A 13,439-nucleotide genomic window follows, 5' to 3' on the forward strand; every position below is an offset into this window, starting at 1 on the left:
AGATCCTGCTCCCATTTCTCCTCCTCTTCCCACCCTATCCCTGCTTAGCAGCTCCTTTCTCCATGCTGTAGACGTAGGGATCGATCCTGTCTCTCTTCCAAGCCAGCAGTGAGCACAAGGGGAACATGAATAAGTGATGACCTCTGGCTGAGGAGCTTTGGAGCTGCCACATCCCCTTTGGGTTCCATCCTTCAGCCGTCCCCTTCTGCTTGTGCAGCTTATTCTGCTGGGGAGGTGATTGCTGCCAGGAAGCCTCTCCGAGGCATTCCCGAGGGAGGTGAACTTGGACAACTGACACCGTGCTCTGAAGAGCTCCAGGACCTGCTGCTTCATCTCCGTTTGCTTTGGTGCACGTGGAGATCCGTGGTTTGGGCTGGAGGGACCTGAAAGCTCAGCCAGTTCCAACCCTCATCCCACAAGGAGCATCCCCTCCAGAGGGTAAGAATGGGGATGGACTTCCTAAGCACCTCCATTAGGAACACACTTCCCTGTTTCCCGTGGGGGAAAAGGGAATTCTTATGGGCAAGAGAAGGGAAAAGTGAAGGGTGTCACCATTTGGGAATGTTGTCTGGCCATGGATTATGGAGGTTGCACAGGAACCTCCATTAGCAGAGCCCTTTCATCCCATCCTCAGGTCCTTCCATGAGGGGCTTCCCTGTAGACCCCCTTACTGATGGATGGGGAGCTCCCACCATCAGCTGGGAGCTCCAGACCCTTGTCCAAAGCCATGTAGTGATACATATCCCATTCCTGGAAGTGTCCAAGGCCAGGTTGGAGCAACCCGATCCAGTGGGAGGTGGCCCTGGTTGGAACTAGATGGTCTTCAAGGTCCCTTCCAACCCAAAGCATTCCATGGTGCTATGATGAAGAGCTTCATCCCACCCCAGCCCCATCATGCAGCCCTGGAATGGCTTGGCTAGAGGGGAGTGTGGAGCAGCAGTGCAGGGTCATCCCATGGGATAAGAGGGAAAGGGGATGGTGGGAAGCAGAGCCAAGCCCTGGCTCTTCACCATAGCGTGGTTACTCTAAGCTTAAGCTCTAACATATCACTGTAGTAACCTGCACCACACCTACCACCAGCTATGATTCCAGGTGTCACGCAGCAGGGATTTCAGCCCTGGAGCCATGGGATGGATGGTGGTGGTGTCACAGCAATGAGCAGGACCCAAACCTGCTCCTCAGCTCCCAGCAATGGGTGAGTGACTCAGATGCAAACCATGGGTTGTTCCAGCAAGAATCCCAAAGAAACCACGTCAAAACTCCTGGAAAGCTGTGGACTGTCAGGATAATGGGAATAGCAAAGACAAATGCCCACCTTGGCCTCTGTTTTCGCTTGAAGCCTTTGCTTCTCATGCTGGGGAGGGGATTCAAAGGCCCCTGGCGCAGTTGCTAAAGAGATTAAAGGCAATGAATTCATTTGCTGCCTCTAATGAAGACAAACCTGCTGGGTAATGAGATAGAAGCTGCTGAACTCCAGCAACAGGCCTTTGGATAGAGCGGAATTTCAGCTGGAAAACTCGCCAGCATCATCTGTTGCCCCTTGGAAGTAAAAGCAACGTCGTGCCTGAAGTCCTGCGTGATTCATTAGGCCAAAAGCTCATTAAAGCCAGGCCTAGGAAATAGGATTAGAGTCAGTGAAGCTGTAATGCCTTGATGAATTTCCTAGAGGAAAAGGGGAGGACAAGAGGAAGGAGGTGGTGTCCGCATAAAAGCCAGGCTGGGAATCACCTGGGGACTAACTGGAGCGGCCTCAAGGCCAAAGTCCTCCCAAGTGTGATGCTGAAGCCCTAAACATCTCCTTTGCTTCCCCATTGCTAGAAACCACCATCAGTCATAGAATCCCTGCCTGGTTTGGGTTGGAAGGGACCTTGGAGACCATCTAGCTCCAACCAGGAGCTTCCACTAGCCCAGGTTGCTCCAAGTTGTTGGTTTCGAGTTGGGGACACTAAAAGGTGATGTTTTCATTGCACAGACACGTCTCAAGTGGTTGAAGTTCAGACTCTTGGCCATGAATGCAACCAAAAAGGTGAGGAGCCACCAGAACATCCCATGGTTGCTCCATGAAGGTCCACGCAGCATATTCAGTGCTGGTAAGTTCAGCACCCCCTTGTTCTACACGTGTAGAACTTGCTTGGCCCCATCCAGCTGCCTGGACCGCCAAGGTGAGGACCAAACTGGAGCGAGATGCTCAGATGAAGCCCTGCCCAGGGTTCTCCCACTAGCTAGTCCTCCCTTGTGGCTTTCCTCAAGCTGGGAATGAACCAGCTGGAGGCCCAAAGGGTTCTAAAGCAGCCGAGGCCACCCATGGCCACCACAACGGGTGACCCACCAGCTTGTCCTTCTCCTGCTCCTCACTGCTGGCAGCAAAAGGGCTTAGCTCAGGCTCTTCCTCCTTTGCTTGCATTTCCTGACAGCCGCAGCCATCCATGGAGGAGGCTGCCGTAAGTGAATCCCATGTAATATTCATGGATCACTTGGGAATAGCTCCAGATCCATCACTCTTGGCAGCAGCTCCTAATGCTGCCTTTAAGCACCTTTTTGAACCAGAGCCCTGAGGATGACCACACAGCTCAGCCTTGGAGAGAGGCCAAAGGGCTGGTGATGCCCACGGTGGGACATCAGCAGACAGAGGCTCCTCTGGTGGGGCCACTGAAGCTGGAGGCCCCACGGAGGTGTTTCCACTAAGGAAAGGCCATGGAGATGCTCCAAGGGGTGGAGAACCTCTGCTATGGAGACCTCAGAGCAGCTCCCACTGCCTAAAGGGGTGGCAAGAAAGCTGGAGGGACACGGGATGGAGGGACAGGACAACTGGGAACGGCTTGAACCTGCCAGAGATGGGATCTTGGGAAGTTCTTCCCTGTGAGGATGGTGGGACGTTGGAATGGGTTGGGTGGAGAAGCTGGGGCTGCCCCATCCCTGGAATGTGCAAGGCCAGGTTGGACGGGGCTTGGAGCAACCTGGCCTAGTGGAATGTGTCCCTGTTGGAACTGGATGAGCTTTAAGGTCCCTTCCAGCTCATTCCATGATAACCCACCTCACCTGTATCCCCATCACTGCTGTGTCCATGGCTCTTCCCATCAAATCCCCCCTCTCCTCTATTGCAGCCTTTGGGAAAGCCCTTTGGAGACCTGGGCCCATTGGACACCCGCCCCATGGAACCACTGCTTGTGCACCCCTTGAAGCCATCAGATGAGCTCCCCCAGCTCAGGAAAACCAAAGAGCTGAAGTCCTCCTCCTTGGGAAAGGTTTGTTCACCAGCTTCCTACCAGCATCCGTGCAGTGCCATGTATCCCTGTGGTCCCTGCATCCCTGTGGTGCCCGCATCCCTGGGATCATCCCAGTTAGCTTTGGGAAGAGGGATGCAGTAATGAGCGTGGGGAACATCAAAGCAGTGTGGTGGCACCTTCCTAAAGGGCCCTCACCTCGTGGACCATTGCAGGAGATCATTCCCTGCAATCCTAAAGCCTTTAGTGAATTCCTGATGGATTAGCTAAGTAAAGCATGGATAATCCAGGAGCTGGAGATTCCCCACACCTGCAGCAGTGTCTCCATGTTCCCCTGGGAATAGGTTCAAAGCCTGGAATGTTCAAGGCCAGGTTGGGGCTTGGAGCATCCTGCTCCAGTGGAAGGTGTCCCTGTTGGAACTAGATGAGCTTTAGGTCCCTTCCAAGCCAAACCATTCCCTGGTTCCCTGATTTCCAGCAGCAGCAAGTGCAGGATGGGGCTGAGTGCAGGTCTGTGGCTGCAGGGCCAGATCTTTAACCCAAAGCACTTAGAAGAAGGACTCCAGGAGACTTTGGGGACCTCTCTTCACTCTAATTGTCCCAGCTCAGCAGCCACCCAGGCTGAAAGCACTTGGGCAGGAGTTCAACAAAGCATTTAGCAACCTGGAGCTGCATCAGCAGGAACCTCAGGGCCTTCAGTCAAAGCAGTGACTCAGGGAATGAGGTGGACACGTCTGGCTGGAGGCCCACCAAGGCCCTCAGCACCCACCGCGGTGCTGCCATGGATTCATCCTAGCGTCAGGGAATGGTTTAGGATGGAAGGAAGCTTGAAGAACATCTAGATCCAACCCCCTTGGACACCTTCCACTAACCCAGGTTGCCCAAACCCATCCAACCTGTCCCTGGCAACCACTGTAGGCCATGGGGATTGCTGGTTCCTTGGCCCAACAGCGTGATGGAGCTGCTGGTGCCTTGTTCCTCAGCACCTTCCTTGAGGAACACAGGGAGAGGCTGCTAAATGGACCTTCTGGAGATATGAAGGTATGGACCTTCACACACCAGCACCTGCTTTAAAGAGGGGGGCAAACCAAACCTCCTTGTGCTTGGAGACCTTCACCACCAGCTTCAAAGGAGGGAGGGGAGCCACAAAGGTAGGTCTGAAAGGGTTGATTTCAATGGGGACATGTCTCCAAAGCACCACTTTAGGAAGCCCATGTCCCAAGTCCATGAAGAAGCCAAAAAGTGGGAACCTTTCCTACACCCAACCCAACGTGTGTTCCCACCATGGGGCTTCGAGGTGAATCCATGCTCCTGGTTCCTTGTATGTGGTTGTCCTCTCTAAAACCCCATCTTTCCCAGCTGGAAGTGGGAAGTGTTCCCTTCTGGAAGCCTGGAAGTGCTCAAGGCCAGGCTGGAGCAACATGGGCTGGTGGAAGGTGTCCCTGTTCCTTAGTTGGAATTGGATGAGCTTGAAGGTCCTTCCAACCCCCCCATTCCATGTTTCTCTGCAGCAGGTTGCAGAACACCCATGGGAAGCATTGAAATCCCAATTTCTCACCTTCTCCTTCATAGCTTCCCCTAAAACCAAGCCATTTAACCCAGGAGAAACATTCCAAGGCTCTGGAGCAGCTCCACATGTGGGCTTCCCCCCCTCCCCTATGGCTATTAGAGGGAAATCAATGGAGATGCTGCTCAGCTCTCCTGTCAGCATCCAGCCGGGATGAGATCCTTCACTTCCAGCCCTGCTTCATTTACTTCCCAGCTCTCCGGGGGCTCCTGATGGATTGCTGAAGCTCTGGAGAAGCTGGAGCGAGAACTGCCTTTGTTTCCACTCCAACTGCTGGGATGGGGCTAAAGGAGAGCACCAGGGTTGAATCCTCACCAAAGCATCATTCCAATGTCCTGCAGGACCCTATTTGCATGGGAATTGGGCAGAATAAGGGAGAAAAGGGGTCCAAAAGGTAGAGTTGGTGGGATATCGAGCTCATTCCACCACTTTCAGGCTGTTGGGGCTGTCATGGAATCATGGAATGGTTTGGGTTGGAAGGGAGCTTGAAGAACATCCCCTTCCAATAGGGCAGGCTGCTCCAAGCTGCCTTTGACCACTGCCAGGGCTGGGGCAGCCCCAGCTTCCCCTTCCAATGTCCCAGCAACCTCCCAGGGAAGAAGATCCCATCTCTGGCAGCTTAAAGCCATTCCCCCTTGTCCCAAGCCTCCAGCCCTTGCCCAAAGCCCCTCTCCAGGTTTCTTGGAGCCCCTTTAAGCTCTAAGGTCCCCCCGAGCACCTCAATGTCTCCCTCGGAGTGAGGGATCTGAGGTGCAACCCCAGCAGTGCCCAGCACAGGGGCACAGTCACTGGGCCCCCTGCCCACAGCAGTAGGGTCCTTTGAGGTGGGGCAGCCCATAGGGTCATCTATAGGGGACCTACCAGGGACCACCAGCCCTGCGTTGGGTCGCAGGGGGGCACTGCACCCCCTAATGATGGTCCCTATGAAGACACCGTGTCCTCAGGCTCCCTATGGATCACCAGCTCCAGGCTGGAAGCTCACTCCTATATGTACCCACAGGCTTGGGGGGCACTGGGCTTATTAGGGGGGGTCTTGGGGGGGCAATAGGTTTATTGGAGGGAGTTTGGGGGGACACTGAGTTTATGGGGGGGCAATGGGGCTGCTGGGGGGCACTGGGGCTGTTGGGGTGCACTGGGCTTATTAGAGGGGCTTATTGGGGGGGCACTGGGGCTGCTGTGGGGCACTTAGGGCTGTTAGAGGGGTATTGGGGCTTATTGGGGTATTGGGGGACTCATGGCTGCTGGGGGGGCACTGGGCTTAATGGGAGGGACTCACTGGGGCTGTTGGGGGGCACTGAGATCTAATGGGGGGGTATTGGTCTTCTTGGGGAGGGCACCGGGGCTATTGGGGGTGGCCGCGGGGGTGTCGCGGCCGCTCCGCCGTTACCGGGGGGTCCGTCCGGGGGTGTCACAGCGGCATTCCCGGTATTCCCGGGGCCGCTCCCGGCTGCCATTTCCTCTCTCCGCCGCTCGTTCCCTCCCTCCCTCCTTCCCTCCCTCCCTCCATTTTCTGCGCGGCTGCCGGTGGAAGCGGCCCCGTTGCCGGCTCCGCCGCCGCCCCCCCCCATGTAACCCCCCCGCCCCGTACCCCGCAGCCGCGGGGCCGCCTCCCGGTATGAGGAGCTGCAAGATGGTGCGGGTGGCCAGCGTGCTGGGGCTGGTGATGCTCAGCATCGCGCTCCTCATCCTCTCCCTCATCAGCTACGTGTCCCTCAAGAAGGACAACATCTTCGGTACCCCCCGCGCCGCCGGGCCGGGGGGGCCCCGCATGTACATGTTCCATGCGGGATTCAGGTAAGGATGCGGCCCTTTTCCCTTCGCGGCAAGGCCCCGGTACCCACCGTGCTCCGGGGCCTGCGGGGATGGAGAGGGGTTTGGGGGGGGGAACCGGGACCGCGGCACCGGGGAGGGCCAGGGCCGGGAGCCGCACTGCCCCGGGGGTGATGGAAGGTGGGAGGCAGCCGGCACGGCACGGTGCGGCATGGAGCAGCCCCGTGCACCCAGGCCCGGTGCAGCCCGGCCCTGCCTGGCCTGGTACAGCCTATAACAGCCTCGTGCAGCCCGGTTCAGCCTGTTACAGCCCCGTATATCCCGGTGCATCCCGGTACATCCCGGCCCATGCCGGTGCCTCCCGGCGCGGCGGCGGCGGCCGCTGTCCGTGGTGCTGAAGGCGGCCGAGGCGTGGGGCGGGTCGGGCAGGGCCGCTGCGGGGCTGCGGGCACTCTGTGTGTACGGGGCTCTGCGGCTGGTTTCCAGGTCCCAGTTCGCGCTGAAGTTCCTGGACCCATCCTTTGTCCCCATCACCAACTCCCTGAGCCAGGAGCTGCAGGAGAAGCCCTCCAAGTGGGTCTTCAACCGGACTGCCTTCGCCCATCAGAGGTGAGCCATGGCTGGGTGTCCCCTTCCACCCTCCCTGAGGGGCCCCCTTCCCTCCAGGACACCCCCAGGGTGAGGTACATGGGTTTGTGGTGGCCTTGGTAGTGCTGGTTGGACTTGGTGCTCTTGAAGGTCTTTTCCAACCTGGTTGGTGCTATGAGACAAAGCTGAACTGGAGCATTTCCCCAGATGGTTGCAGCTCTCCTGGAGGAGTTGATTATTCCAGAGCAGGCTGCAAGACACATTCTCGAACAGAATGTGACCCAGTTTCCCAGCATGCAAGTGAAACTGTCACTGCTGCAAGAGAAATGCTTGGGTTTCAAAGCTTGGATCCTATGGGATTGCAACAGCCATGACACGCCGTGTTCATGGAGGCCCCCAGCAGAACTTCTTCACTGGTGCTATGGGGCCTTCAAGCCCAATCCACTGGAGACACCTGCTTCATCATCACCTTCTGACCCCATGTCTTTGCTGCTGTGGTGGTGGAAAGAGGTTCTGGGTTCCTTCATGTTCCTCATGTACTTAATGGGAAGGGAAACGTGATTTAGATCTTCTCACTGTGGGGTGAACTTGGTGGTGCCTGGTCAACACCTTCTATTGATTGGCTTTACGTATATATATATTAAAGGTCTATAAAGGAGCTTTATAGAGCTTTTTACCCATCTAAGCTACCTACCACCATCTGGGACTGGAATTGTGTCCTCACAAATGTCTTGTGACCTGGTGCCCATGTCCCACCTGAGGAGCTGGACCTCAGGCCCCCACAATGCTGATGGGAAGAGCTTGGGAGAAGAGAAATGGAAGTTTAACTGGAAAGGGAATCTCTCCAGCATGGGAAGAGGGGAATTTACTTCTTATTTTCCTCTTCTCCCTTATTTCAGGCAGGAAATCCTCCAACATGTGGACGTCATCAAGAACTTCTCCTTGACCAAGAGCAGCGTTCGCATTGGCCAACTGATGCATTACGACTACTCCAGCCACAAGTACGTCTTCTCCATCAGCAACAACTTCAGGTCCCTGCTTCCAGATGTCTCTCCCATCCTGAACAAGCACTACAACATCTGTGCCGTGGTTGGGAACAGCGGGATCCTCACCGGGAGCCAATGTGGCCAAGAAATAGATAAGTCGGATTTTGTCTTTCGGTGCAACTTTGCTCCGACAGAAGCTTTCCAGAAGGATGTGGGAAGGAAAACCAACCTCACCACCTTCAACCCCAGCATCCTGGAGAAGTATTACAACAACCTCTTGACCATTCAGGATCGCAACAACTTCTTCTTAAGCTTGAAAAAGCTCGATGGGGCCATACTGTGGATCCCAGCTTTCTTCTTCCACACGTCGGCCACGGTGACGAGAACACTGGTTGACTTCTTTGTGGAGCATCGAGGGCAACTGAAGGTCCAGTTGGCTTGGCCAGGCAATATCATGCAGCATGTGAACAGGTACGTGGCTTTGTGTTGGGTTTAACTGGTCTCACTGTGTCTCTCGCTGTACAAATACAACTCTTGGCTCTTTTACTGCTCATGACTACTCTGGTGGGCACTGTCTAGCAAGTCAAGACCCAGTGCTGCGTGGTTCTACATGGTATTGCTTCAGGAAGTCCTTCAGGTCAGCTTTGACATGGGTCAGTGGTGGTCTTGGTAGGGAATGGTTGGACTTGATGATCTTCAAGGTCTTTTCCAACCTGGCTGAATCTATGACTCCCTTGGTTGGAACTGGATGAGCTTGAAGGTCCCTTCCAACCCAAACCATGAGTCTATGAATTGAGGTTACCAACTACCAGCACTGAAGGTCTCCAGGCTTTGCTTGCACCCAAAGTAACGTGCCTTTCTTCTGTCCACAGGTACTGGAAGAACAAGCACTTGTCACCCAAGAGGCTGAGCACAGGTATTCTCATGTACACCCTTGCTTCTGCCATCTGTGAAGAGATCCACCTCTATGGCTTCTGGCCCTTTGGCTTCGACCCCAACACGAGGGAGGACCTCCCCTACCACTACTATGATAAGAAGGGAACAAAGTTCACCACCAAGTGGCAGGAGTCCCACCAGCTCCCTGCAGAGTTCCAGCTGCTCTACAGGATGCACGGTGAAGGACTGGCCAAGCTCACCTTGTCGCATTGTGCCTAAAGAACCCAAAGCTTGAAGTGCCAAATGATTGTCTAAAAAGTGCCCAAAACCCCACTTAAACCTTCTTCAGATTGAATCCCAACCAACAAATCCCACCCTCAAATGTTTTCCAGACTCAAAAGATGCTTTTTAGCCACCCCTGTCCCTGCTCTTCCAAGGGTTTAAGTATACGGAGCAGTGCTGAAGCACTTCTCCACTTCCATGAATGCTCTTCAAGCAGCTCAAAGCTGAACTCTTTTTGCACTTCTAGATGTGCCACTAAGTAGGTTTGGAGATCTCCTCCTCTTTTAGCATTCCATAAATGCCCTAAATCTCTTCCTTTTCTCCAGTAGAGCTAGAAATGCTCATTTTGGGAGGTTTGGCTTCTTCTCTCTCTGTTGCTATTGTGTGGCCCAGTGAGAAGGTCACTCTGAATTCCAGTTCCTCTTCACTTGCAGGTTCTTCAAGGTGGATCCTCATTCCCACCTCATATTCCTGAATTCGACATGTTTTAAGAGCAACTTGAAGCTCCCAACATGGCTCAGACCTTAGGGACGTGTTTATATCCCTCTTGGAATACTTCATTCCTGCCCCATCCTAGTCCAAATTAGGCTGCGACATGTTCATTCCCATCCATGTGACACATGGAATCACGGAATGGGTTGGAAGGGACCTTAAGATCATCTAGTTCCAACTAGGGACGCCTTCCACTAGAGCAGGTTGCTCCAAGCCCCATCCAACCCGGCCCTGAACACTGCCAGGGATGGAACATTCCCAACTTCCTCAGACAACCTGTTCCAGTGCCTCAGCACCCTCCCAGTAAGGAATTCCTTCCTTATATCCTGCCTAAATCTCCCCTGTTTCAATTTGAACCCATTTCCTTGTCCTATCACCCCGGTCCCTGATGAAGACCCATCTCCATCACCCTTGTAGGCCCCTTCAGACACTGGAAGCTGCTCTGATGTCTCCATGGAGCTGCTTAGCAGAATTCCCCCATTTACATCTCCAAATCCATGGTCAGGCAACTCGAGTAGTGGCCCCATTTGCTGGGCACCAACAGCCAAGCAAAAGAGGACCCAGGTTCCTCAGTCCCACCCGAATCAGGCTGTTGGTGGAGAGGACAAACCTTAGGGTTGGGAAATGTTGGCCATTGTGCCTCAGGATCAAGGAGCCGGTCCCATCACTGGGTTTCTTCTTACCAGGAGCATGCTTACACGTGTTTGAAGCTTTTTCTACTCTTCTGAGGACTGCACATTGAAAGAAGATGCTCCTTCCAACCTAAATCCCCACTTTCAGATGGCACATTTGGATTTGCCTCCTCCAAGTAGGAGATGAGGAAGATCTTGAGTCCAACAGCAAACCCAAGCGGCCTGGAGCATCTCCCAGCACCTCTTCTCCACCAAAGCCAGGTGGAGAAGGAGCTGGTGGCTTTCTTCCCTATTTTGATTCCCCCATCTTCTGGCTTTTGCTTTTCCAAAGGCTCTTTAGGAATTGGGTGCACTGGGATGGCACCAACCTGCTCCCACCGGGAGCCACCACGCTTCCCAGCCCATATTCCAAGCCTGGCGCAGCGTTCCGGCTCTCCGTGCTGTCCTCACTGTTCCTACAGCTGCCTACAACCTCTAGCAACTGTTGTATGAAGACATAGTTGTGCAGTGGTGGTGGTGTCTCATGCCATGTGGTGCCATAGGAGTTGTTCTTGCTATTCTCACCTCTTAGTTGTGTTGTAGTAGCACGTGCTGGCCCGGGCCAGGTTGTCCCCATCGCTCTTGGCCACCCAGGAGAAGGACTGAGCACCCCAAATCCCTGCAGGTCCTGTTGGTAGGGATGCAGGATCACACCTTTTGGATGCTTGGAGCATGTCCAAGTGGGAAACTGGCACCCAGGAGCCCAAATCCCAACCAAACCCTGCACGAACCCTTCTCTAAGTGCTGGAGCACATGGATTGGTTTTGTTCCAACCAGGAATGGAGAGCTGGACATGGAAAGAAGAGTTCTCCACTGGTTGTTAATGGAGTCCAGTAATAAATCACTTCTGGAATCCCTTCCTCTGGAGCTCTACAGCAGATGCATGTCTCTAAGGTGGGCAGGTCACTGAGCTGCATGGTGAAGGTTGGAAGGTGCAACCAGGCTCAACCTGGCCATGGATGCAGGGTGAGATGCTGGGAAGCCACTACGGGATGGGCCACCAGTGTGGTCCAACCCTCACAGGGAAGAACTTCCTAAGGTCTCATCTCAATCCACCTTCTGGCAGTTTAAAGCCATTCCCAGTTGCCCTGTCCCTACATTCCCCTGTTTCCCGTGGTTGTTCTCAGGAAGTTGGTGATATCCCTCTCATCTCCAGCCTGGAGAACACCAGGAACACTGTAGGCATAGAACCTACAAGCAACAAGCTTCTCCCCTCTAGCAAACATGGTTCCCCATGGCTCAGGACAGCAAGTGGCACCCCTTGATGGGATGTCACCTTGGTTGGACTCTTCCTTCTCCTCTGTTTGGTCCTGCCTGTCTCCCTAGCCCAATTCCTGATGGATCAATTCCCATCCGTACTGAATGTCCAGACAAGCTCAAGGAATGTCATGTAATGCAGCATGGTCAATACTTGGAAGTCCTTCTGACTAGCTCCAAGGGAAGGGTCTGGGGGGATGCAGACCCCTTTGGGTGCCAGGACAGCACCCTTTGCCAACGGGATGGGTGCTGTGTGACGTTGGGTGCTGCGGTTGGGGCGCTGGGGCCACCAGGCAGGAGCCATGAAGAAGGGATGTACATAAGAGTGGAAATGGTTGTGTTCCCTTCAATTCTTTTGTCCATTTTGGGTTTATACCTTCATTGCTTGCATCTTCCAGTGGACGGTGGTGAGATACATGGAGCCCAAGACCTTTAGTGGTGGAGGACACCAAGCTGAGCTGGAACTGCCTGCGCATGGGGGCCTAGCAAGGAAGTATGGAGAAGAAAAGCAGCTTTTCCAGCCAGGAATGGGTCTTTTTTCACTTGGATACCCAGTTCCAGGCCTGATGGAGATGGTTTTGAGAAGAAAAGGAGGAAAAAAAGGCCATAATTGTACTAAAAGCTCATCCTTTCTCAGCCATATCAAAGCATCATCCATTTAGCAACGGCTAAAGCTCAGCGAGGGCCAGGGCACAGCCCCAGCTCAATGGACAAGCTCTGCCGGGGGGTGAGAGCCAAGCTGGTGTCGAGCCTGGCTGCCATGGAATTCCTTCTGGAATCGATGGGCCCCGGGAATGGGGAGCATCCGCTGCGGAGAGCAGCGGGATCAGGTGGGATCTCTGAGCAATGTGGTTCTTTGGTGTGACTGTGCCTGCAGCATCATGTGCCAAAACCTGATCTGGAATGCTCTGTTTTTAAATAAACTGGTTTCTTGTGCTTTGGAAGTCTCTCCGGCTTGGTTGTGTCCCTTCTTCCATCGTATTCCATGAACCAGTATCACTGGGAATCATGGAATGGGTTGGGCTGGAAGGGACCTTAAAGCTCATCTAGTTTCCTGCAGCCCCTTTAGCTGCTCTCCCCAGAGCTGGACACAGGATGGAGGGGGGCTCAGAGTGGGACAATCCCTCCCCCATTCCCGATCCCATTGTGGGAAAGAAGAAAGCAAGGGGGAAGCAGCAGGATCCCGGCAGGAGGAGCCTTTGTTCGGGGCAGGTTATGCGTGAAATCCTTGTGTGATTCCTGAGGGAAGGCCAAAGTTGCAGCTGAGGTGGGAAGAGGCGAGTGCAGCGGGATCGGAAGCGGAGGAGCCAGGGACCCAGGTGGGGAAGGGAAGGGGGGTGATCCCAATGGGAGCAAGGAGCCATGGATGTGCTGGCCTCCTTCTCCTATGCCTTTTCCTATGCCTTTGCTTCTCCCTTTTTCCCCCTTTTTTCCCCCTTCCCCCCCCTTCCCCCCCTTTTTTCCCCCTTTTCCCCCCTATTTTTCCCCCTTTTCCCCCTATTTTTCCCCCTTTTTCCTCCCCTTTTTCCACCCTTTTCCTCCTTTTTTTCCCCCTTTTTTCCCCTTTTTTCCCCCCTTTTCTCTTTCCTTAATTTCCTTCCTTCCTCCTTCTCCTTTGGGAATGACCGTGAGCTCAGGGGTGACTGTGAGCGCAGGGGGCGAGCGCGGGTTCACGTTTCTCTGCCCCGTTTGACGCCGCCAACCCCGCACCGGGACCGCGGTTACC

The 13,439-nt window shown here is 54.4% G+C and overlaps 1 protein-coding gene and 1 long non-coding RNA gene across 2 annotated transcripts; both read left to right on the forward strand.

Moving 5' to 3' along the window:
- Window positions 1-1,102: 1,102 nt before the first annotated feature.
- LOC115603191 lies at window positions 1,103-4,369 on the forward strand. Its single transcript, XR_003989825.1, has 4 exons — window positions 1,103-1,195; window positions 1,973-2,090; window positions 3,105-3,245; window positions 4,208-4,369. It is a non-coding gene; the product is annotated as an uncharacterized LOC115603191 (long non-coding RNA).
- A 1,713-nt stretch (window positions 4,370-6,082) lies between these two features.
- Window positions 6,083-12,662, forward strand: ST8SIA3 (ST8 alpha-N-acetyl-neuraminide alpha-2,8-sialyltransferase 3). Its single transcript, XM_030474932.1, has 4 exons — window positions 6,083-6,585; window positions 7,048-7,170; window positions 8,049-8,606; window positions 9,008-12,662. The coding sequence occupies exons 1-4, from the start codon at window positions 6,407-6,409 to the stop codon at window positions 9,288-9,290; spliced, it is 1,143 nt and encodes a 380-aa protein (XP_030330792.1). The 5' UTR covers window positions 6,083-6,406; the 3' UTR covers window positions 9,291-12,662.
- The last annotated feature ends 777 nt before the right edge of the window (window positions 12,663-13,439 follow it).

This window comes from Strigops habroptila, chromosome Z (assembly GCF_004027225.2).
Source record: "Strigops habroptila isolate Jane chromosome Z, bStrHab1.2.pri, whole genome shotgun sequence".
NCBI classification, from domain to species: domain Eukaryota; kingdom Metazoa; phylum Chordata; class Aves; order Psittaciformes; family Psittacidae; genus Strigops; species Strigops habroptila.

Coding starts and splice junctions, on each gene's coding strand:
- ST8SIA3 (XM_030474932.1), top strand. CDS start 6,407: ATGAGGAGCTGCAAGATGGTGCGGGTGGCCAGCGTGCTGGGGCTGGTG. Junction 6,586..7,047: donor ATGTTCCATGCGGGATTCAG/GTAAGGATGCGG, acceptor GCTGGTTTCCAG/GTCCCAGTTCGCGCTGAAGT. Junction 7,171..8,048: donor ACTGCCTTCGCCCATCAGAG/GTGAGCCATGGC, acceptor CCCTTATTTCAG/GCAGGAAATCCTCCAACATG.